This window comes from Xyrauchen texanus, chromosome 41 (genome assembly GCF_025860055.1).
Source record: "Xyrauchen texanus isolate HMW12.3.18 chromosome 41, RBS_HiC_50CHRs, whole genome shotgun sequence".
Taxonomy (NCBI): domain Eukaryota; kingdom Metazoa; phylum Chordata; class Actinopteri; order Cypriniformes; family Catostomidae; genus Xyrauchen; species Xyrauchen texanus.
In genome coordinates this window covers 11,479,566-11,506,294 of record NC_068316.1, presented here as the reverse complement: position 1 = coordinate 11,506,294, position 26,729 = coordinate 11,479,566, and the positions used below count along the sequence as shown (strand labels likewise).

The following is a 26,729-nucleotide window of genomic DNA, read 5'->3' as shown; positions in this document are numbered from 1 at the left end:
AATTTTCTTATCTGCATCTCATAAACTTTATACATTTGATTCATATAAGTCTCATAGAACCACTCTACTACTTGTAGAGCTTGCAAATAGTTTTTCTTTCCCCTCAAGGAATGATGCATTGAGGTATGGTGGATGAGGGTATATTTTAGTAAAGTTCTTGTGTGACTGATAAGCAGTTTTCACATGATCTGGCCTGTATCAAATGCCTTTGGTTCACATGGAACAAAAAAGTAATTTTTTCAACTAATCAAAGACTGCAAACTGCAGTTTGTTTTTATTAAATTTATGCAGACCTCAAACATTTCTAAATTATTCTAAAATTCTTATTGTCTGTATATCAGATATTTATGTCTAATCATATTTATTCCAAAGATCCCAAAATTAAACCCACTATCTGGCCAAAGGAATGTGTTAATGAAAGCATGCAGGAAGAAAGCATTAACTTACTCCTGCTTTGAAAGTGGCGTGATCACAGTACACAATTCATTCCATGAGTTGGGGGAAATCCCACGAGAAGTGCTTAAATTGAAGAGTTTAATCAGTGAACAACAGAAGATCTTCAAACCTTCTCTGTGGATTATTTCTCCCTGAATTAGATTTAAAACTTTATGAGATACTGGAAGTCATTGAGAAGTCAAAGATGATCGATGTTAAAATCTGCACTTTGTGCTTCCTCATGGGTGCCTTCATCATGGGGATAGATTCAGGTGAGAGAGGTGCTTTTATATTAAAAACTCAAAAACAAGCTCTTGAATAGACCTTTTACTGCATTGTTCTGCTGAATGCACAAATGATATGTCAGCACATTGCTACTTGACAAGTGTGCTGTGAAAATTAAAAAGGTACTGGAGGGACCATTTGGGGTTCCTCACTGGCTGAACCCTATGGAGATCCTCCAGGCACCATTTAAAGGAGTTTAAAATACCCTATACAGTATTTAAGAACTCAAGGAATCGCAAGATACATTTCAAGTACTTTGAAGCCTTTCCCTATGAATATGATACTAAAGAACCAGTCCTGCAGGACTGGTTCTTCCAAAGGGTGCAGGTAATGTGGCAGGTTATAAACCCCAAATGGTGTGTGTTGGAAAACTTGGAAAATTGCTTTTAAACACATTTTATTGTGATATAATATGTTAATTGCATGGACAAGTATCAAATTAAGATTGTTTCTTGCTCATGGACACAGTAACAATGCAGAAGATCTCATTACCTCTCCAGTTAATGGGCTGCACTTATCTGTAAATTTAAACCAGCAACCCTTGTGTAAACAAAACAGATTCTCAACTATTAGGTCACCGCCATGCATAATAGCTAAAAACTTGTTATCAATGTCATTAAACCATTCCGATGCAATTATTGTTACTGTGGATACAGTTTACTGTTATTTTTGATGTCAGACACTAGTAGAGAATTGGACCAAGTCTGTTGATGTGTTAACATCTGAATAATCCTTTCCCTCCTGTTGCACAGCGAGTTGCTGTCTCAAGTACACTCAACGGCAAATACGCTGTAAAATTCTGAAACACTACCACATCCAAGACATCACTCGCAGCTGTGACATCCCAGCTATAATGTATGTATTATTCACATCTTTCACATTTTGCAACCCCTTCATATAAGTTAGAACTTTACTGTAAATACATGTCAATGGCAACTTTCATTCATGAGTCTTCAAAAACGTTAATTCAGAGAATAAACAAAGTGTGTGGAAGTAAAGGGTGGCTCCTTTGCAGAAGCTTAAATAAAATACAAGATATGGGAGAACGGAGCTAGTTACATGGGAAGTTGTCAGAAGGGCTATATCTCAGTTACTAAAATGTTTTGAGTGAAAAGTCCAAATAAATGTTGGTTTCAAACACCTTGTTCAAAGCACTCTTAAATTAGAATATATTTTGTGAATTCTATACTCAAAAACCAAAAATGTTATACCATATTATTTTTGCTAGATGTAAAGTAAAAAAGTGCACACATAAATTCACACTACATTCAGACAAGAGACAATTATACAATGAAGGTAGATTTTAATCGCAAGGTTTTAACTTTGTTCTTAGGACACAAGGGTATTTCACATAAATGTCAGGGCAAGTTGTCACATATGATTTTAAATGTCATAAATATATATATTGAATTACATTACGAATATTTGTTGGCCAAAACAAAATAATACACAGACACGCACACGCATGCACAGACACGCACGCACACACGCGCACACATATATATATATTTTATATATATATTTATATATATATAGAGAGAGAGAGAGAGAATGTTACCTTTCATATTTGTGCTGTTTCGTTCATTTATTTGTGATTCAGAATTGTTTTACTCTTTATATTATATACACTGAAAACCCTATAAGAGACTGTTTAAAGGTGCATGGTCTATTGTGACAACTTACCCAATAAAGTGTATCTTTTTTTTAGGGGGGGGGCTTATTGGTGAAAATATTACATTTATTTTTATAGCCGCTACTTTAAGGTATGTACCTCTGTGGAAAAATTTCCAAAAATTTCCAAAAGTAAATATATCTTCAAAAATATTCACTGGAGCAAAAATTGTGACACACTGCCCTGGTCTCCCCTATAAGATTATTATTTTTTGGGGTCATTCCACACTTCCCATCCATAAATGTGTACTTATTTAATAGTTTTGATGAATTTTAAAATGGAAAAAGTAATAGCAGTAATAGTAATGAGTTTGTGAGTTGGAAAATGGTACCATTTAATTTAGCAATGCCCACCTAAAAAGTCCAACTGCATAGATAAACAGAGCTGTTGTGGGACCTTAATGTTACAGAGATAAAGTTACTGATAATGCTGTTAGTGCTAGACAACGCTCATCATGCTTTATTTCTTTGCAGCTTTTACATGGACAATGGAAAATCAGTTTGCGCTGATCCAGAAAAACCATGGGTGCAAAGAATTGTCAAACGCCTTGAGTATGTGAAAGTAACTTATCAATCATTTACTTGATTAAATGAAGTCTTACCACATTTTGTGCTCTTTAAAAATGTAATTGATGGAAACAACATTTTCTGTCCCCTCAGCTTTAAAGCAGCAATGGTGAAGACTGACAGCAAGAGAACCCAAAAATGAACCCTGCAAACATCTTTTAATCTTTTTACTGTTTATCAATAAAGATTCAGCTATTTATACTCTTTATTTGTATGTTTATTTACAATTATTCTTTCAGAATATTTTTTGTTGGGAAAACGATATTTTTTCACAACTAAAATATTTAGACTACTATATTTTTATAAATAAAATATAAATGATAAAAAAATATATATTAGATAAAATTGTGCTGTTTTACATTTTGTATTGCTGTGATGAAGACTGCTTCTTTCTTGTTGTTGATTTTTTTTTATTTTGATCTATGATATTTGCCTTGAAATGAATAAAGAAAACTCAGGGTGGAGAAAACAACAGTCTTTAAGAGGGATGTGACATCATGACAGTGACAGCTTTAAAGAGGACAACAAAAATGTTTAGATCAATAAATAATACTGATTTCCTTGTGATCTGACACTGTTTGTACAAGCCACCATGCATGTCACCATGAAACGTTAAGCAGACCGTGCTCCCCCATTCAGAGGAATTTAAATGAAAAAGTTTCAAATAAAAGTCGAGTTCCTCATAGTATGTTTTCCTGTTTTTACAACTGCTTACATGTTTAAAAAGAAAGAGGAAAATACTTAAGCTGTGAACATTTGGAAGGTTGTTGTGAAACAATCTGCCACTAATCTACAGTAAAAACTTCTCTAAACTCAACTCTAAAGCTGTCTGAATATCTTATTAATGCTTAAGTATGTATGGGCTACAGACCACTTCCCATAATTTTTTTTACTTCCTTTTTCCTGAAGAATCTACATCTCTCAGAATTACCTTAGCATGATTTGCAGTTCTCATTTGCAAAAAGGTTTCACATGCAAAATTTGGATCATGTTAACTTTCAAATAGACTCATTTATGGGATTGGCCCATGCCATGCTATCATTTCCAAGCTGTTTTGGTACAGATGGGGTTGGGTTGCAGGGTCTTGTCATTAAATTGCTTAATATTCAGTTTTATTGTTAAAACAACTGGGGTGAACAATCATCAATTAAGTAATTTACAGCTTTTAAGTTAATGACATTTTATATCCCCTAACCCTAAACCGTATCCTCAAACAAACCTGTGCTAAACATAATTTGGCTGATTTATGAGATTTTGTTTTACTAGTGAGGTTCAGGCTCAAGTCTGTTGTGTAGAGTTTTCACTATATCAGTGAGGTCAAACTCAGATGGTCACAAAAGCACAAAAGAAATGGAAGAAATGGTGGATTTTATTATCTAGACTCAACACTCTTGCGTTTTTATTCAATCTCCAACCTTTCACCCATGAGAACAAGGTAAGCTCATGGTAGATTTCAAGTATACATAGCTAAAGTTAAAGAGATTCATTTTAAAGTATTACACCCATACTATTTTACAATTGTATTTACTCTAAATCATTTTAGGCTTTTGAGGGTTTTCACAAAACTATTCAAATAAATGATCGTATGGTCTTGTTTTCAGAGTGATACTGGCTTAACAGCGATTGACAATATAATTAATATCCTGGCTTTGTTTGGGAATTTTCATATGCACAAAAATGTATATCAGATATACCTAACGTTAGACTAACGTATTCTACATTGATTTTAAACTCATTATAATTCTATGATCGCTCTAAAGAATAATAGTAAAGTTGGCAAGACATCTCTTTTAAAAATGTACACGGATGTATAATGTGTGAATTTGATGGATAAATGATGTAGTCATGTAAAATATGTGGTATATGGTGATTAATGCATTGATAATGTATTCCCTTGTACATTGTTTTGCATGTGTTAATGATAATAAAAAAAACAGAGGGATTTGAATGTGAGTTATTCTAATGAACAAAGACAATATAAAGTAGGCCATTGCATAGCTGTGTGTGTAAATTAGCCTATCAAAAGGCACTATCCCCAAAAAAATTTCCCCCTTTTCTCTCCAATTTGGAATGCCCAATTCCCAATGCACTATAGGTCCTCGTGGTGGTTTATTGACTTGCCTCAATCTGGGTGGTGGAGGACGAATCTCAGTTACCTCCGCATCTGAGACAGTCAATCCACGCATCTTATCACGTGGCTTGTTGAGCGCATAGACACGGAGGCCTAGCGCATGTGGAGGCTTTATGCTGTTCTCCGCGGCATCCACGCACAACTCACCACATGCCCCACGAGAGCGAGAACCACATTATCGCGACAACAAGGAGGTTAACCGTATGAGACTTTACCCTCCCAAGCAACCGGGCCAATTTGGTTGGAATGGAATGGCTGGCTGGGATCAGTCCGCACGCCCTGGATTCAAACTCGTGACTCCGGGGGTGGTAGTCAGCATCTTTACTCGCTGAGCTACCCAGGCACTATCAATATTACTGCACCAGAGCACACATTTTTTTAATAGTATATACTATCTAGAAAACACGGGCCACTATTAAAATGAATGGGAGAAATATGTTCGCCCAATGGTCAACAGATGTAGAAAGGAAGTCCCGCCTTACAAACCCGGCGTACCCTCCGGGAGCAGGGTGTGAACAGCACATTTCCGTTTCGGCACTAAAGCAAGAGTCGCAAGGCGCAGCATCCCAGAAGCAGCAGTGAGCAGCGACTCTGGGTACAGTAGAAAACTAAAATAATCAAAGATTTTTTAAAAGATGCAAAAACAAATAACCAATATTTAAACCGAATAAGCTATACACTACAATTTATAGGTCTGCCTCTTGACCAACTTTTTTGGAAATTTCAGTCTTTCCCCATTCAAGTAGATAGCAGCTGCACTTACAAAGAAAACAGCTGCCCAGCATGCCCGAGAGCGTTCCAAAGATGACCGCCGAGTGGATTGGTTGTCTTGAAAGGCGCTTTGATACAGTATATTAACCAACCACGAACAAGTACGCTGATAAACAAGTGAACGTGACGTACCCCCATTGCCATATGAACCTAGAAAAGAATGTGAAAGCCCAAAGTTGCTCACACCTCAATCACGGAGCCAATCACCATTTAGATACATAAATGGCCTGTCAGTCAACTCGAGAACGTGCATGCATATTAGTTATACAAGCAGGGGAAATTGCTGATTTTTGATACAGTTGTTGTCAGATTTGACTGCTGATTCGAAATATGCTCTTTGGTGTAATATTGACAACCCGTTTTTGATATTTTGGCATTCCCCTCTTCAAGTAGATAGGAGCTGCACTTTCATGACTTTCCAAGAGCGTTCCAAAGATGGCCAATAATGGACTGACTTGCTAGTTAGACTTTGTTAATATCTTCCATTTAAGTATTATTACTTATTTATTATTTTTCTATTATTTTATATTTAAAATCATTCAAGTGATAAGCAGTACTGTAGACGTAGAACACATTTTTGAATTGCATTAGTAATGAAGACCGATCCTCTCACATAAGATGCCGATTTGCACGGCTGCAGCCTGCCTGTCATTAGAACAGGAAGTTACGCTGTGTATGCATGCGGGCGGAGTCAACGGTGTCATGAGCGACGGAATGGTGCAGATCAGTGAAGATTTCCAACGTCGCTTTAATAATTGCTGACAATTAAACTCACATAAGAGGAAATAATAATTTTAAGGAATAGTTATCTCATTTATAAAGTAAGTACTCTTTAATACACCTCTCTGTCAGCTATAAATTACGGCTCACTGCTAACGTCAAGCTCTATCCATTGTTTTAAGCTTTGTTACAAGTAACAATTGCTTTTTTCAAATAAGCTTTTGAGTATTTTAAAGTAAGAGATCAGGGCATCAAATGGTTAAGCATGCCAATTTCTAATGTTGTTCAAACTAGACATTTCCTCGAGTCACGAGGCGTCCCACCTAAAAAAAATAAAAACTGGTAGGATGCATAAAGAACCTCCCACTTATTTTCATTGGCTTAATTTTTTAAAGGTACAGCTTCACTGAAAATCTAAGACTGCGGTCGGCAGGTATTTGAATAGGCTATTGACATTACATTACATTTGTACAATTATTTTCACAAAATACTTTTTAAATAAACGTTTCTATGACCATGTTTAAGATAAGGAAGCCTGCACCTTATATAAGACCCATGCATCCCATATTCCCTGTTCATGTGAAAGTCTGTGTAAAGATGACATTAGACAAAGTTTGCTTTCCAAGATTTGAAATTTGATTTTCTTTTTTTATTATGAATAATCTAACATGAGTAACAATACTCAGATACAGTAACTAACTCAGACTTTTCCCACACTATTTTGAAAGGCTTTATTAAATATGACACCATGCAGTGACGTAGAAAAGTTGCTAAAAGGTGATAATTTTGACAATAAATATTGCTTATAGATGTCTTTAGTTATGAACCCCAGAGCATCATAGACATATTACATCATCATTTTTGTATTTCTGTATATACATACATTTTCACTTTGTATTTTTTTTTGTGTGTTTTTTCTTTTTAACTCCGTTTTGTTGTATTGTTTGTGCACTGGAAGCTTCTGCAACCAAGGAAAATTCCTTGTATGTGTAAGCATACTTGGCAATAAAACTTTCAACTTTGGCAATACAGTACTAGTTTTATTAATCCAAGAATATAATATAAAATAGGTCAATTATATTGCCTATCAAATATCGTATATCCAAAACCCATAATTGTAAAATGAATAATATTCTCAAAAGAAGATGGTGGTGGGTTTGAGTAAATTAAACATTACATCATGCTTCATCGTCATCGAGATTTGATCCTCAGTACATAGCGATACATAGGTACAGTGTATGACATTGCCTGTTTGCATGGCTATTTTATTTCAGATAATCTCAAAAATCTGTGAAAATTGTGCCATGGAGGGACTCAAAATGAGCAAAACCAGCATATTCTGACACGTTATATTTTAAATATGATTCTCAGAAAACTGCCATCCACAGGTAAAGTATATGCTGATTGCGCCTATCTGCAGAGCCCATAATTATATTATTTCAAATATTCTCAAAAATACGAGAATGTAGTTGGCTAGATAAATACATTCACTAACTAAATCATGCATTGTGTCATATTCTGATGTGTTATATGAGGGGAGGGGAAAAAAAATTCCAGCAACTATCGGTGTTGATTTTTTTCCCCCGATAACCAATAGTTCCAAATAGCAACTATCGGTAAAGCCGATATTTCGGTCGACCTCTACCGTGCTTTCAAGTTTACTTGCTATATTTTCACAAACCAAACCAGCAAACACTTTTCTGCAGTTGATGGTAATGTACAATTTGATTTCTTGTTCAAGGTTGTTCAGTTTGTTGAATTGTGAGGAATGCTCCTCTGAGTTCAAGAACCTTTACTTTCATGGTTGAGAGATCATGCAATTCATGTCATCTAAAGACACTTTCTAGAAATGGTTGACTGAGTATTTAGCTCACAGTAACAACTATTCATTCCACTGTGCTGCCATGAAGATTTTTTGTTCTCAGAGAAACGGTTAACTTCATGGAACCAGTTGTACATGAGTTATGCAGTTGTACTACAAAAAGTAAATCATGGCTATAATAAGTACCAACACAGTCCTGCCCGTTCACCCCAAAAATATAATTCTCTCATTACACACCTTTATGTCATCGCAAACTTATGACTTGCTTTCTTTTGCAGAACACAAAGATATTTTAATGGAGATATATCTGTTTGTCCATACAATGCAAGTGAATGGTGACCAAACTTCTAAGCTCTTAAGAAGCATATAAAGGCACCATGAAAGTAATCCATAAGACTCCAGTGGTTTAATCCATGACTTCCAAAGTGATCTATTCGATTTTGGGTATAAACAGACCAAGCTCCTTTTTCACATCTTGCTGTTGCAGTTTCCTTGGAAATCATGATTTCAAGCTTGATTACACTTCCTTAGGGCTCTCACTATTATGAAATTTGGAAATCTTAATGGAATGTTTCCGGGTTCAGTACAAATTAAACTCAATTGGCAGCATTTGTGGCATAATGTTGATTACCACATAAATTAATTTTGACTCGTTCCTCCTCTTATAAAAAAAGTACAAATCTGGGTTCAAGTCTTTCTAGCAAGTCAGTCCATCTTTGGTATGCTCTCGGGAGGCTATTTCCAGTCATACTAGTGCAGCTCCTATTGAATGGGAAAAGACAGAAATCTCCTATACAGTTGGTCAATATTACGATGAAAAGACATATTTCAAATCGGCAGTAAAATCTGACAATGGTATTATAAATTGCGCTTCTTTACCTCAGATTACGCTAAAATTTAGATTATGCCATTTTCTCAGCGTGTATAGCTAACGCACATGCACGTTGTTGAGTTGATTGACGGTAGATATCTGAGGTGATATCTAAAAGGTGATTGGCTCTTTTACCTGTTAGGTGGGCCTTCCATTCTACATACATTGACCGTTGGCTGCCGTTGGGCATTCCAATTTCTCCCATTCATTTTAATAGACGTGGCCCATCTCTGCTAAATAATCTCTGGTTTCAGTGAGACACTTTCAATGGAAGTGAAAGGGAGCCAATTTTTTAACATTAAAATACTCAGTGTTTCAAAAGTATAGCCACAAGATGTAATTAATATGCATGTAAACATGATTTTAGTGTGATAAAATAACTTACAAACCTTTTCTGTGTAAAGTTATAGCCAATTTGACAACTTTGTTACCATGATGAAGTAATGTCAACAAACCCTATAACAACTGTGACGATTTAAACTTTACAGCTCAAATAATACATGCGTTTTAACAGGAAAATTAAAGCAAATGCTTTTATCAAAGTATAAGCTTCACATGTCTGTCTTTAAACTCCATTGTAAGTGCCTCATGCACTGTAACCTCAATATTTGCTTTTTAAAGACAAGGAGGGACGAGTCTAAATAAATTTTTGTTGTAATCAAAATTATGCCACAAATGCTGTTGAATGGGATTAAATTCCTTGTGTGCTTCATACACCATAAGAAGTCTGTTTTATATACTTAACTTCAAATATACAGTATAAATCTAATTATAAAATAGGGATACATGAATTCGCTTTAAGGCTTTAAAAGCTTGAATGAAATAAAAAAAAAAGAAAATTTAATATCAAAATATTTCTAAATACTTAAAATATGTCTCTTTTTGGTCAACTTAGCATTTTTACTAATTAATTTAGATTTCTTTTAATAAAAAATCTAATAAAGTATATATTATTTATTATATAAATTTTTTTATTGTATAATGCAATATTAAAATCTTTCTGTCCTAATTTCTTCAGCTTCACATGTTTTAATGCTCTTTGATTTAACATTCAAGCCCTTATTTCTCATTAGCAAAACCTTTGAGATTTTGTTTAATAATTGTATCACTTCACAGAAATATAGTACGGTAAGCATGCGTCTCCTCTGTGTCACTGTGTGTCATTAACACTGCATGTATGAACCCTCTATGACCAGGAACATTTGCTATTACATGATCATTAAATTAAAATGAAACTGGAGCGCTTTACGTTCACTTTCAAAGTTTATATTTGTTTGTTTATTTTTTTGCAGGAGTTTGGCACGAGCCAAAAAAGTGCTCCACGAGCTCTTCCAGGAGCTGCTGTGCTTAACATCGCGGTGGGGCTCAGTGATGCTCAGAGTTCAACTGAATGTTCAACAAACGTCCCGTTCATGGCATTTGTTTATTCACTTAAAATTCCCTTATTTGGGCATTAAAATGTATTTGTAATTTAAAGTGCACAATAATCGTGGTTATAACCGTGGCTGGGTCAAATAACGGCGATCAGATGATTATTTAATCATGTCATGCCTGCTTCGTAGTGCTTGATGCATACAGAGAGGGCTAGATGGCGCTAGGAAGTGTAATCGAGCTTGAATCATGCCATGAGTTGTACCGTGCAGTGGAAAAAGCCCCAGTGAATAGGAGTTCTATTTTGGTCTGTTTTCTCACTAATTCCTTTGAATTGCTTCATTGATTGAACCACTGGAATCTTATGGATTACCTTTATGCAGACTTTATGTCCTTTTGAACTTTGGTCACCATTCACTTGCATTGTATGTGCAAATCGACATATCTCCATTCAAATATCTTTGTTTGTGTTCTGCAAAATAAATAAAGTCATAGGAGTTTGAGACAGCATAAGGGGGAGGAAATTATGAGAGAATTATAATTTAGGTTGTACTAGCATGCTTTGGTACATGTAAATATGTTAGTGAGCTACTAACTTTAGAGGATGCCGTATTAGTGTATGATTGTTCTCTGTACGTGCACTGCTTTGTCAAATAATTGGACGTCATTGTGCACATGTCACAATGTCAACATTTTACAATGTCTGTATGGATTTTTAGAATTGTTGATCAGCCTTTAACTAGTTGCGGAGACACTGTCAAGCCGCTCTGGAGCAAATATAGTGGGTGGCTCTGGATTTTGGATGGAGTTTAGCGAATCAAAAACAAGTTCTCTTTTTTTAATAATAATAATAATAATAATAAAAAAATGAAAACGAATGGACTTGGAGCATGGAGGGCCTTGTTTATGAATTCAGAGAGACTTCAAAAAGGCCTATCAGAGCAGAAAAAACCTTTCTGTTGCTAAGTCGATATGTCTTCAGTTTCAGATTTAATGGCGGGGACAATTGCTCAAGCAAAAATTAATATTTCCAGACTTGTAAGTACTTTTTTTTTTTTTTTTTTTTTTATAGAGATGATTATTTTTAAAATATTTATTTTGTTTGTTTCACTGAAATATGAGGTTTAATTTCTAATTTCAGTTCAAATTTTTTTTTTAGCCCAAAGAGTATAACGGTTCTTTTTCTTAGGTGAACAGTCGCTCGTACACCCGGTTCAATCAGTCTCGAAACCCAGATGGAGAGAGCAGCCATGTGGAAGTGAAGCTGTCTGTGGATGGTGAAGAAGAAGAAGAAGAGGAGGAGGAGGAGGAGGAGGAGGAGGGGATGGATGATGCTACTGAGCAAGGTCATGTACAACATGAGACTTACACGAGACCCAGTCATCCAGTGCCTTTGAACAAGAGGAAGATTATTTGTTCAGTGATCGTTGTACTGCTCTTCTTCTGTTTGGGTAATTGTTTTTTATGATTTGCTCGAATTTTTACTTTATTTCACTAACTGAAGTAAATCCATAAGGGATAATGTACAGTCATCTGGTCAGCACAATAAACCTTGAAAGGGTGATTTAGGACTTTCTGCCCTGTACCATATGGTTTTCCTTGCACTCTTTGTGTCAGGTACACTCATTGGCTATGCTGCCCAACATACGTCTAAACCAGCTTCCTGCCCTACGCCTGACCGCGTGGATAAGGAAGACAGTAGTGAAGTTCAACCAAGTTTTGACGATCCTGCACCCTCTATGGATTGGAATGACATTGTTAAGCTTATGAATAAGAAACTGTCACCTAATGCCATTCAGGATAAATTAAGGTTACTGTTAATCAAAGAACATGATTGCCTGTTATTAGTGTGTACTATATATGCTCATTGTTCATTTTAATGTTATGACATTAGTTTAATCTATGATTAAGTCAAATGTAAGACACTGTTTTTTAAGTCTTTATTAGGTATTTCTGTTTCCTAATGTACTCTTCTGATGTTTGCTGTCCCTCCATTAAGTGAGTATTCCAAGGGTGACCGTCAGGCAGGATCATCTGGAGATAACTTGTTGGCTGTTAAAATCCATGAAACTTTTGAGAAACTTAAAATGCAAACCTGGTTTGATGAGCATTATGTAAAACTACAGTATCCTAACAGGTCAGTACTTAATCCACAATATGATGTATGCCTCAAAGTCAGTTTTTGGCTTAAAAAAGGAAATAAAATAGGAAATACCAATAATACACTAGTATAAATTATACATCAATAAGTAACTCTATAATTTATTCCTGCCCACATGCTTTTTAGTTAAGGCAAGCATCACTATTAAAGAGATAGTTCACCCAAAAATGAAAATTCATTTTCTCACCCTCATGCCATCCCAGATGTGTATGACTCTCTTTCTTCTGCAGAACACAAATGAAGATTTTTAGAAGAATATTTCAGCTCTGTAAGTCCATACAATGCAAGTGAATGGTGACCAGAACTTTCAAGCTCTCTAAAGCACATAAAAACAGCATACACATAAACCATGTGACTCCATAGATTAAATCTATGTCTTCAGAAGTGATATGATAGATGTGGGTGAGAAACAGATCAATATTTAAGTCTTTTTACTACAATTTCCACTTTCACATTTTTAAAGTGAAAATGGAGATTTATAGTAAAAAAAAAAAAAGAAAGAAATGGGATTAAAATATTGATCTGTTTCTCACCCAAAGTGATTGCATAACTTCAGAAGATATATATTAACTGCTGGAGTCCTATGGATTAATTTATGCTGCCTTTATTAGATTTTTACAGCTTGAAAGGTTTGGTCACCATTTACTTTCATTGAAAGGACATACAGAGCTGGAATACATTTTTAAAAATCTTTGTTTGCATTCAGCAGAAGAAAAGAAATTCATACATGGAATGGGATGAAATTTACGCACCCACATGAGGGTGCGTAAATAATTGAGACTATCCTTTATTATTGACAAACGCACAATCCATAGCATTTTGCACAAGCAAGCACCACTCATATTCTGTAGGAAATGTAGAATTAGAGTGATTATTATATAGCGTTTTCCATCTTTGGACTATCATTTGACAAATTCTAATTTTTTTGCACTATTTGTTATTTATTACATTTACTGTTTTTAACCTAAACAGCTCCAATTCAACCAAAGTTTTGTTTGGTTTAGAGGTGATTGGAAACCCAAATGGTTTCCTCGCTTACAGTGCAACAGGATCTAAAGAAGTGAGTTCTATATTCTTTCCTCTTCCTCTTGCTTCTCTTTCTTTTCTGCTTGTTTAATCTGTCAGTTGGTGTAAATTTTCCATACAGTTAACTTAAAGAGCACTTAAATGGATACTTCAACCAAACATTTACATTCTGCCATCATTTTCTCACCCCTATGTTGTATCAAACTTAAATTGTTCCAAACCTATACACTATGAGTAAATCATGACAACATTTTCAATTTTGGATGAACTGTGCCTTTTAATGATGGTTTCCCATTTCCAAACCTGATATTATAAACAAATCTGTCACAGGGCAGAGTGGTATATGCCAACTATGGTAACCGGGAGGACCTGAAAGAAGTGAAGGACAGTGGAATAAATCTACAGGGGTCTGTCATACTGCTTAGAGCTGGAAAAATCAGCATAGCTCAGAAGGTAACTCATTGGGTGTAACTGATAATAACCGATCTATTATTTATTTGCTAGTGTGAATCTGAAAATATTGTCCACTGCAGGTGGCAAATGCTGCTGAGATGGGTGCCGTAGCAGCTCTGATCTATCCAGACCCAGCCGACTATAAAACATTGCTTCCAGATACTGAACTATATGGTCAGGTAAGTGATGCCAACGAATAATGTTCCACAGTAAAAGCATTTTTTGTTGAATTGCTATTACGATGTCTTCTCAAACTACATGCAAAAACGATAGTAGAACGCAAAGTTCTGTGTTATTCAGAACCAATTATTTGAAACACTGTATGTTGCATCATGTATTACATTGTCTGACTGATTCAGTCCATGATTGAGGGTGATGACTGCCAATATGTTCGACTGATTCATTAAAGAACCGCAACATTCGAGTAATTCATTCATGATTTGGAGAGCACATTGTGCTGTGCAATGTGTTAAGTTACTTAAAAATAGTAACCGTTACAAATTACAAATAATTGATCTGTAAGTGTAATCAGATTACTTTACTAATTACGTCATTGAAAATTAATCACCTTACTTATTACATTTAGTTACTTTCTAAAGCACTTTTCTGCTCAACATATTGAAATGTCTCTTTCTTCATTGATACATAAGTTCTTTACACAGCACCTCGCATTTGTCCTTCACAATGACTCGTTACAGGGCCATGACGCATGTATCCTACATAAATAATATATTAGAAAAAAGGCATAACCCTATAAAAAGTAATTAAATAAATTGAAATTCTGTAACAGTTATCCGATTACAAGAATTTAAAATGTAATGCATTGCACTACTTTTTTGACTAACATAATTCGATTAATTGGATTACACCCAACACTGGCTGTACATTTTGATTTTGTGTGCAGTTAGCGAGGATGAACAATAGAGGTGTAACATGACTCATTAACACAATAAATTAAAATATATCTTTTGCCATGTTGCTGCAGATTCAGATTTCTTAATGGCAGTGCAGGAAATACTGGCTCTTGCTGTTCTTGTACTACTATCGTTGCTGTCTTTAGCTGTTATTTCTTCTATTTTGGTTATTTATGTAGGTCCACTTGGGATCAGGTGATCCTTACACTCCAGGATTCCCATCTTTTAATCACACCCAGTTTCATCCCAAGTCGTCTGGGCTTCCAAATATACTCGCTCAGACGATCACTGCAAACATGGCACGCAAAATCTTGGAGTAAGTTTAACATTCAGTTTTAACAAAGTTAAACAAAGTTCAGTTGGTAATATGTAATTTTCTATAGGAAAATGGGAGGAAAGGATTCCCGCGAAAGTTTTAAGGGTAGCTTCGCCAGTTACAAATTGGGAAGCGAGTCTGATGTGGTCACTGTAGCAGTTAACAACGATCTTGTCGACACGAAGATCTATAATGTGTTTGGAGTCATCAAAGGGTTTGTAGACGCAGGTGAGTTTCAGCCATAAGTCCTGTTCACAATGGTAGCAATTTTATTGCTGGGGATCTGCAGGTCACTACACTATTGGTCACAAGTACTTGTTCCTGGATGCTCTTGCGTTATTGGTAGGCTGCAAACTTTTCCATAGCTTATGGAATTCTCATCACAAAATACGATTGCCAGTAAAAATTAGATGTCATTCTATTTTGACAAGAAATCAGTTTTCCTGCTGCTAAGAAGTACATTCTGCATAGTAAACCATCGGTGTGTAAATTCCAGCAGTACATGTATCATATCTTGAATAAGATGAACGATTATCAATGCAGGAATCAATCTAATTCTGCATATGGGCAGAAACAAATCATATAGTAAAATCACACACTGGAACATTAAATTATCCTCGTCTTGCTGACATTCGACCACAGTATCTCAGGAGACGGATCACAGGATCTAAACTGTCTTCACTCCCATTGGTAGTTGCTGCATCAGATTGCTGTTAATTTGCATAAAGTTAAACTTTACTCAACTAACTCGCAGGCCACCAGAAATTGGCAAATTAAAAGGAAGGACTTCCAGTCAATTTGTCTGTGTTAATGGGGCTTAGTTCTGCATTTTGATTGAATTCATATCTGGAACATCTGACGTTTTGTGGACATGGTGTTCTCATTGAGGTGTCATTAATCCCCAGATAAATATGTTGTGATTGGAGCACAGAGGGACTCTCTCAGCTCAGGATATGCCAAATCTGCAGTTGGCACTACTCTTCTGATGGAGCTTGCAAGAGTTTTCATGGAAATGAAGAAAGGTATAGTTCAAGGAAGAGGCATTGACCCAAAAATGCATCATTTACTCACCAAACCCATGTGACTTAGTTTATTTTGTGGAACATGCGAGATGTGAGGCACTATGTTAGCCTCCGTCATTGCAACTTCTTTCCCAATACAATGAAAGTGAAGTCTTTGTCTCATTTTGTTCTCCACTGAAGAAAGTCATACAGGTTAAGAACAGTATATGGGTGAGTAAATGATGATAGAATATTTCTTTGGCATGTAGTGTTTTCATGTTTAAATTTTAATGTAGCATGTAGTGTTGTGATATGCACTTATTATGCGCTGTCTTTACTATAGATGGTTTCAAACCCAGAAGAAGCATTGTGTTTGCCAGCTGGAGTGGAGGGGATTTTGGCAACATTGGAGTTACTGAATGGCTTGAGGTTTTTATTGTGATGTTATGTTGCTAGATTTAATAACTACCTTTGTTGTTTTGAAATTCATGAGGTTTTGTAATGTGTTGTGTGCTCTGTGATAAACAGGGCTATTGGTCATCATTGGACAGACAAGCCTTTACCTACATCAGTTTGGATGGAGCTGTTACTGGTAAGTTTACAATGTCTTTGAGGAACTTCTAAAAGGATAGTTCACCCAAAAATGAAAACTGACATTATTTACTCCTCCTCGCCAATTTGCATTTTCCCCCTGCACTAGCAAATCCTAAATATGCTGTTCTGTGTTTAATATGTAGGTGTGGATTCATTCAGAGCTTCTGCGAGTCCTTTGTTGCACACGCTTTTGCAGAAAACCTTGGAGATGGTACACCAAAAAACACACTCTTTCCATATATATATATATATATATTTTTTTTTTTACACTATAAACACTCACTGAGCACTTTATTGGGAACACTTGTATACTTATTCATGGTATTTATCTAATTAGCGACTCGTGTTGCAGCAGTGCAATGCATAATCATGCAGGTATGGGTCATGTGCTTCAGTTAACGTTCACATCAACCATCAGAATGGGGAAAAATGTGATCTTAGTGATTTTGACCGTGGTATGATTGTTGGTGCCTGACGGGCTGGTTTGAGTATTTCTGTAACTGCAGATCTCCTGAGATTTTTATGCACAACAGTCTTTAGAGTTTACTCCGAATGTTGTCAAAAATAAAAAACATCCAGTGAGGGGCAGTTCTGTGGACTGAAATGCCTTGTTAGAGAATCAACAGAGAATGGCCAGACTGGTTTGAACTGACAAAGTCTACGGTAAATCAGATAACCATTCTGTACAATTGTGGTGAGAAGAATGCAGGTTGGTGCTGTTTTTGCGGCACGAGGGGGACCTACGCAATATTAGGCAGGTGGTTTTAATGTTGTGACTGATCGGTGTGTGTGTGTGTATACACAAAGTATTCAGACCCATTCATTCACATTTTGTGATTTTGCAGCCTAATGCGAAAATGCTTCAAATTATGTATTTTTTTCACATCAATCTACACTATATACCCCAAAAGCAAAAAAATAATCTGAAATATCACATTGACATAAGTATTCAGACTCTTTGCTATGACTCTTGAAATTTTGCTCAAGTGCATCCAATTTCTCTGGATCATCTTTGAGATGTTTCTTCACTTTGATTGAAGTCTGAATGGCTGTGGCAAATTCAGTTGATTGGACATGATTTTGAAAGGCACACACCTTTCTATATAAGTTCTCACAGCTGAAAATGCATATCAGAGCAAAAACCAAGCCATGAGGTCAAAGAGCTCAGAGACAGGATTGTGTTGAAGCACAGATCTGGGGAAGGCTACAAAAAAGTTCAGCTGCACTGAAGGTTCCCAAAAGCACAATGGCCTCCATAATTCTTAAATGGAAGAAGTTTGGAACAACCAGGACTCTTCTTAGAGCTGGCCGCCCAGTAAAACTGTGCAATCAGGTGAGAAGGGCCTTTGTAAGAGAGGTGACCAAAAACCCAATGGTCACTCTGGTTGCGCTCCAGAGATCATGTGTGGAGATGGGAGAAACTTGCAGAAGGACAACCATCAATGCAACACTTCACTGATCTGGGCTTTATGGCAGAGTGGCCAGACAGAAGCCTCTCCTCAGTGCAAGACACATAAAAAAAGCACCTAAAGGACTCTCAGACTGTGAGAAACAAGATTCTCTGTTCTGATGAAATGACTGAACTGTTTGGCCTCAATTCCAAGCATCATGTCTTTAGGAAACCAGGCACCGCTCATCAACTGCACAATACCATCCCAACAATGAAGAATGGTGGTGGTAGCATCATGCTGTGGGGGTGTTTTTCAGCAGCATGGACTAGGGGACTGGTCAGGGTTGAAGGAAAGCTGAACACAGTAAAATATGGAGATATTCTTAATGAAAACCTGCACCAGAGTGATCAGGAGCTCAGACTGGGCTGAGGTTTCACCTTACAACAGGACAATGACCCTTAGCACACAGCAAAGAAAACACAATTTTGTGTTTTGTGTGGATTAGGGACCACACTGTGAATGTCCTTGAGTGGCCCAGACAGAGCCCAGACTTGAACCCAGTCGAATGTCTACTGACAGTCCCAATTCAACCTGACCGAGCTTGAGAGGATCTGCAGAGAATAATGGCAGAAAATCCCAAATCCAGGTGTGCAAAACTTGTCGCATCATACCTAAAAAGACTTGAGTCTGTAATCGCTGCCAAAGGGGCTTCAACTAAATAATGAGTTAAGGGTCTGAATACTTTTGTCAGTGTGATATTTTAGTTTTTACTTTTTAATAAATTTGCAAAGTTGTCAAAAATCTGTTTTTTTGCTTTGTCATTATGTATGACATGTGTATTATGTAGTATTATGTATGTGTAGTATTATGTATGTGTATTATACATAAATAATCTGTATTACCTCTCTCTATGAAAGATAAAAAATCCAATTGCTTCAGGTCCAGTTGATTCACGCCCAAGCCTTTTCCAGAGCTATGGTGGTCATCTTGGATCTCTGTTAGTAAATCTCCATTGATTTTTTTATATGATTGATAAAAAGTCAACATAAGCATGATTGTCCATGTGGTGATTGTATACATGCTCTTTAATGCTCTCATCATCTGTCATTAATGCTCAGTCTGAAGCCCATGCTGATGGATGATAGTGCATATCCTTTTCTGGCTCTTTCTGGAATCCCCTCCATGTCTTTCAGTTTTGTTCCTGCTAGGGTAAGAGTTAGTTCTTATCTATCTTTTAGTTTTTTTTTTTAGTTTTTTTCATTTACCCATTGGGTATATTTCTACTTTGTCACTTAAAGCATCTTGATCGGTTGGATTGCTATATCTGATTGGGTGTGCTTGTATTTTTTACAAATGGTGACAAAAATGTGTATAAGCAAATCAAATTTAAATCTGACCTACTATTCCTTTCTGCTGCTGTGAGTTCACTTCCATCAAGTGCAGCAAAACTTTGCTGCACTTGATGTGGCTCAACTTTAAATGAGAGGCAGCTACTATTGCTTTAGGGATTGTGGTACAAAAGGCAACAGCCTTGATATGCCACATTTTCTGTTGTCATCTTTGGGCACTGGATGCTGACATGGTTCCATTTGAGAGGAGCAAATCTTCCTCATGTTACCTGAACAAGAGTCATTTACATTTGGCTGAATCACATGCGCCACAAACCACATCCATACCGTGCGTTCAGACCAGAGGTGGCGAGAGCGTCAAAATTCGCTCTGGCTGCCCTGCCAATAATGCTATGGAAGATTCGCGGATGCTCTGACGTAGTTGAAATAGGTGGTAACATTTGTTCAGAATGCTTGGTTTTGTAAACTATATTTACAGGATCCGCAAAACATCCAGACATGTCGATCTTTTTCCGACATATCACAAGTAGCATATATATTAAAAGATTTCATGAGGATATTATTATCTAAACTATAATATCCACTTCATCAACTCATCTGGCACACCAAAAATTTCAGACACCTTTGTCCATGCGTCGTTTAAAAAAAAAAAATGTATATCTCTTTAAGCAAACAGGGACAGATAATATATTACGGGAAAACCCTGGGAACCAAAGTTTACACTGTTGTGTTCTCTAGACTTCGCTAGAGCGGAGCACTTCTATACTCCAATAGGTTGCCGCCAAACTACGTTAAAGCTCTTTACCATAATGTTGCCCACACTTGAACTTTCCTCTGAAGCCCACACCACTCAAGACGCGCCACTTCTTGCTGCCGAGAGACGCTGGCCTCCATAGAAAACGCTTTGACGCTCTTGACTCTTCTGGTCTGAATGCACCATTAGGGTTTGCTATCGGTCTCTAATCCATCTTGAAGGGCTTTTACACTTGGTCTTTTCATGATCAGTAAAAACGCATGAAGTGACCAAGTGTAAAAACCACCATGTTGTTCTGTATGTAAATGGACTATGAATGCAAAGACTGCAGATGGAGTTCACAAGTGTGGATTCTGATTTGATCATTTTCATCCACCAGTCCTCTGATGACTATGAGTATTTTGGAACTGCCCTGGATGATAAAGAACATCTGGGCATTGTCACCAGACAGAAAGTGGGTGAGATGTCCATGGCTGCTGCTCAGGTTGCTGGCCAGATCGCCCTCCGGCTTGTTCATGACCACATCCTCAGACTGGATGTCAGCCAGTATGCAGAGACTATCACAAGCCACATGAAAGCCATCCAGGATATTGTTGAGGATCTCAAAAGTAAAAAGGTGATCCTTTTTGTCACATGTGCCTTTCATTTTGGAAAGAAGACATTAAAGGAGTTCTTGCCCAAAATTAAACTTCTCATTTACTCATCATACATATCGTTCCAAACCTGTATGACTAACTTTTGTCCGGAGAATTCAAAAGGAGATATTTAGCAGAATGTCCAGGCTGCTCTTTTGCATACAATGAAAGTCTATGGGGACCTGAGACAGCTGTGGTCACCATTCAATCTTTTGTGTGGAAAAGAGCAGCTTGGATATTCAGCAAAATATTTCCTTTTGAATTCTCCGGACAAAAGTTAGTCATACAGGTTTGGAACGATATATATGGAGAGTAAATGATTACTATCCCTTTTTAAAAAATATATAAACCGCTTACTAATACCAGTTTGTATTTGCAAAATTACTTGACCTTGTTTCTGATTCTTTCAACCCATAAAAGGTAGAAAAAATCGAGTCTTTGTCAACAAAGTGGCTGAACATGGCAAAAAGTTCTTTTGATCGTGCTTTATCCAAGCTAAACCAAGTCATCAGTAAAAGTTTTCTAGACGACTTGGAGATGTCCCGCATCATCAATAACCGCATAATGAAGGTGAAGTCATTCTCTTGGCCTTTCTATGCTGATAATGTAGTGTTTTATCCTAAAACATTCCTTGTAGTCAACATGAAGTCAAAACTGTTCCATAGAAAGAAATGTCTTCATAGTCTTTCATCAAAATTGCTCTGATTCTGATGCTGTTTCATATATTTAGTAAATTCCTGATGGATAAAATAAATCTTTAATATCCTGTTTCACTCAAATGCATAATATTCAGAATAATTTTTTTTTTATAAGATGTAATGTTTATTTTAAAGACAAAGTATTATTGTGCAATCAATTGTTCGCATGTTCTTGCCATTGTCTTCCTCTTTCAAGGTGGAGCATAATTTTCTCTCTCCCTATGTCTCTATGAGAGATGTCCCATTCCGCCACATTTTCTTTGGCGTTGGGTGGCAAACCGCCACAGACCTGGAAAGCTATCTGAAAGATGTGGCGCAACAAAAAGTGACCTTCGACATGGACCAAGTCCTAAACAAGTTTGCTCTGCTCACCTGGACCATCCAGGGCTGTGCCAATGACCTGGCTGGAGATATCTGGTCCTTGGACAACGAGATATAATATTTTTCAGTATTACATCAACAAATCTGGGCTCTATCATTTTTTATTAAAAGTATATCTCAAAAATCAAAACAAACCATAAATCCACCACGACAGAGCTTTTTGCCATTATGTAATCAAATCAATCTTCTAAAGGCACATTTCAGATTCAATTTATCATCCGCAGTTATATCTTGAAGTTGATGCTTTTCTGATTGATTAATCAGGTTAGATGCTGATGCTGAAGTGCATATGTAGAAAACAATGTCCTTGGGTGCTAATGGGGAATCTCCTTGTCGCTCATGTCAACCCCAAACTTTTGATGGGGATATCTCAAATGGGGATATCTCTGCCTTTGTACCCATTTGACTGACCGAGGTTCAAATTTACTTCTTATTTATCAGTGACAGTGTTCACTATAAAAGTGTCTTTCTATCTTTTTTTAATAATTTTTTAATGATTTCCATTTTGAGTCAATGTAGACCCAAGCATTTCTGTGACAAAGCATTACTCTGTAACAATTATATTTCTATTATAAAATGTGTGTGTGCGCGTGTGTGTGCGTGCGCGCGCCTCATATTTGACTATTGGTTGGATAACATTTTCGGGAACCATGTTTCCCATAGATTATGTATATATTTGTTTTTTCATATGTGTTTTTGTGTGGCTTTGTTTCCCACGTTACTGCTATTAGTAACTATGCATACTCTGGGCAACTATTGTTCGTTGACGTGGGTTCTATCAAGTCATGCCTCTGATATATAATTTTTGGGGGTCAGTTACTTTCAGTGTTTCTCCAATCAATGAGTCTCATCTTTTGAGATTACACATTTCGTTACTAGCCTGGTCTATAGTGGTCTCTATTTCAAGAAGTCATGCATTCATGGTGTAGTTTACACAGGCTCTTACTGAATAATATTATGTCTACGAGTAATTTTCATACTGCTGATATTACAGTAGTTGAATGTATGATGACATATCTGACAAAGTTTGGTGGACATGTGTTGCATACCATTCAGATTCTGTCAGTATATTTATATCTTTACTCATGGCACTTAGAAAGTTGCATAACTTGTTTGGTTTTTGCATGTTAATATGTGCATTAAACATATTTGTGTTGACAAAAACCAAGCAAATTATCTACTCTTCAACTGTTTTTGATGACGAAATAGAAACTTGCATTATCTCTTACTCGACACAGTTTGGTTTGTCAGTGCAATCTTCCCTTTTTCCAGTCTCCTTTTTGATAAATTGTAATGGAATTAAAAATCCAAATAAATACCAGGAAAGTTAAAACTGGTGTGACAAAATGTATGTGTAAGAGTTACAGGCACATGATTGTTGATGTTGGAACTAATTATTGTGTCCAAAAACTGTCAAAATTATTGTACTCTGTAATAAACTTAAAATGTACTTCATTGCAAAACTTTGCAAACACAAGATATTGCACAACACTTGAAATGGTTGTAATTAAGTACTTTATAAATGCAGTGTAGGTTAATAGAAGTGTACACATCAAGTGTATGTATATTTGTGTAAAATCTTACATTTTAAAGGAATATTCTGGGTTTAATAAAAGTTAAGATCAATCGACAGCATATATGTTATAATGTCAATTAATGCAAAAATGTATTTCCGCTTGTCCCTCCTTGTCCCTACAGGAGTTACTTACAATGGAAGTGAATGGGGCCAATTTTTAGAGGTTTTAAAGGCAGAAATGTTAAGCTGATAATTTTATAAAAGCTGTTACATATATTTTTATGTTCGAACTTGTGTATTATTTGAGATGTAAAGTTTTTTATATTATCAATTTAAGGTTTATGGCATTAACTTGTCATGGCAACAGAGTTGTAAAATGTAATATAACTACACAGAAAAGGTAAGCGATTGCATAACACTAAAATCATGTTAACATGGATATTGTTTACGTCTTTATCCTATACTTTTGAAACTGAGTATTTTAATGTTTACGGATTTGCCACATTCACTTCCGTTGTAAGTGCCTTACTGTATCCTAGATTATTGCTTTTTTAAGAAAAGGAGGGACAAGTCTAAATTAATTTTGTGATATTAACACAAAATCAACATAATGCAATAAATGCTGTGGATTGAACTTGTACTGAACCTGGAATATTCCTAAGGGGACCAACTTGGTGGTCTTAATGAGGGAAACAGCTACTGTATCAACAACTCAAGGGCGTATCAGCCGCAGGGGACACGTTCCCCACATTCTTGAAAAAGGTGATTTTTGTCTCCCGCACTTTTCCAAGCTAAACCCATACCAAGTCCAAATGGTGGTTTTGTATACAGTATTCTTGGTGTTTTGTTACTTTGGGCTGAGTGGGCGACCATCCAGCCAATCACAGGTAAGTTTCATGAGCAAAACAACCCTAACATAATAGGCCGTCAGTCAGACAATCAATGCGGCTCCGTTCATTTCTACAAAGTTGCTTTCAACAATGCTCATTTATCCATGTTTTTTATCGACATTGATGTTTATCTAAATTAATAATCTAGATAGGAGGAACACACAAATGTAAATAAAAAAGTTACTTATCGGCATATCATTATAGATTGGCAGCATAATGTGAAATGCACTGCAGAAAAAACAAACAAAGGACAATCCTTCTTTAAAGCACACATTGTAAGTGGAGTTTATTAGTGATTGGCTGATATGGGTTTTTTAATGGCCGATCCAGAGAGCAGGGTGGCTGATACCAGAGATGTGCCTGAAAACGAATACCTTATTTTGAAAGGCACAAATAATGACTTCAAATGAATAACGGATTAATCCGAATAACAAAAAAAAGGGTAACACTTTAAAATACTGTATCTTACTTAATGCATAACTAATAAGGAATTACTGCAGAACTAATAGGTAATTCTTCATTAACACTTAAGTCACTACTATTAGCTACTAAGGAAGATGTGTTAACTAATCAGTATGTAATAGCATTTTATAGTTGTGTTAAGTAACAATTAGCTAATCAATAACTATTGAATTCAGTCATGCCTCCTGATGAATAACATTAGAAGTAAGGAAGAAGAAAGGGCCACAACCTGAATATTGTAATGGCTAATTGTTATGATATTATTGTAATTGTAATTAATCGACTGTTCATTAGTAGTTACTCAATAGTTATTTCTCCTGAAGCTGAATTAGTAGATAATTAAAAGTAGTTCATCAGGAGGCATGACTGAATTCAATAGTTATTGATTAGCTTAATTGTTACTTAACACAACTATAAAATGCTATTACATACTGATTAGTTAACACATCTTCCTTAGTAGCTAATAGTAGTGACTTAAGTGTTAATGAAGAATTACCTATTAATTCTGCAGTAATTCCTTATTAGTTATGCATTAAGTAAGATACAGTATTCTAAAGTGTTACCAAAAAAAAGTATTTCAGTGATTTCCGATCGGATCGGGATCTACTCATCTGGAGCTTATCAAGTGTAACATTATGATATAACATCATATACACTTTCCACTTCTTGAAATGTCTATGTTAATGTATCACACGATTCACACGTGATTCCCATTTATACATTTATAGCCTAAACCTGAGTGCAATGTTAAATTTCTCAGAGCTCGTCATATCTGTCTCTTAAAGTTGACAACATTTATATTCACATCAGCGATTAAGGTAATTATCTGGTTAAGATTTTATTCTGAAAAAAGTTCAAATGCTCCATAAAGGGAGACCAGCTGGCCCTCCGTATCCTCTGTAATGGCTTCAGAGAATTGACCCGATTGATATACAGATATAATACTATTTTGTCTTGGAAGGTGGAGTTTTGGCTATTCAGGGGAAGACAGTTATACTTTTAGTTGGGGACAAGGCAGGAAAACTTCTGGTTAGGTATATCAAACAGGGAAAGTCTTTTTCTACCATTCCCTCAGTGAAATCTGCTGGTGGTGAAATATTAACCCCAGCCATTGATATTAATAATGCTTTTAAAGAATTATATCTTGATCTTTATAGTTCCACATCTTCGTCTACTGATGAGGTTATTAGAAACTTTGTGGAACCATTGGAACTTCCTAAACTGATGACTGAGCAAAACAATGTTCTTGATTCTGAAATAAATTTGGAGGAGCTTAGCGAGGTAATTAAGGCCTTGACTACAGACAAGGCTCCGGGGCCAGATGGCTTTGCCTCTGAATTTTTTTTATCTTATGCTGCAGAACTGGCTCCACATTTGCTAGAAGTTTATATGGAAACATTAAAGAATGGAAATCTTCCGCCAACCATGACACAAGCCCAGATCAGTCTGATTCTTAAAAAGGGAGGTGTGGCGCATTAGCTTTTGCTTTATGCAGATAATGTTTTATTATTTGTCTCCGACCCTGCTAGATCTATGCCTTGCCT

At 36.2% G+C, this 26,729-nt stretch overlaps 2 protein-coding genes across 2 annotated transcripts; both read left to right on the top strand.

Annotated features, from left to right (window-relative positions):
* Window positions 1-576: 576 nt before the first annotated feature.
* On the top strand, window positions 577-3,107 carry ccl20b (chemokine (C-C motif) ligand 20b). The gene is made up of 4 exons (XM_052113365.1): window positions 577-707; window positions 1,473-1,575; window positions 2,866-2,943; window positions 3,052-3,107. Exons 1-4 carry the CDS (start codon window positions 641-643, stop codon window positions 3,098-3,100), a joined length of 297 nt encoding a protein of 98 aa, XP_051969325.1. The 5' UTR covers window positions 577-640; the 3' UTR covers window positions 3,101-3,107.
* A 3,432-nt stretch (window positions 3,108-6,539) lies between these two features.
* Window positions 6,540-23,944, top strand: tfr1b (transferrin receptor 1b). Its single transcript, XM_052114084.1, has 19 exons — window positions 6,540-6,681; window positions 11,627-11,682; window positions 11,834-12,095; window positions 12,262-12,454; window positions 12,644-12,781; window positions 13,778-13,865; window positions 14,162-14,284; window positions 14,365-14,463; window positions 15,378-15,514; window positions 15,582-15,742; window positions 16,420-16,536; window positions 16,859-16,944; window positions 17,044-17,107; window positions 17,253-17,320; window positions 19,418-19,497; window positions 19,619-19,709; window positions 20,983-21,219; window positions 21,659-21,808; window positions 22,133-23,944. Exons 2-19 carry the CDS (start codon window positions 11,638-11,640, stop codon window positions 22,373-22,375), a joined length of 2,382 nt encoding a protein of 793 aa, XP_051970044.1. The 5' UTR covers window positions 6,540-6,681; window positions 11,627-11,637; the 3' UTR covers window positions 22,376-23,944.
* The last annotated feature ends 2,785 nt before the right edge of the window (window positions 23,945-26,729 follow it).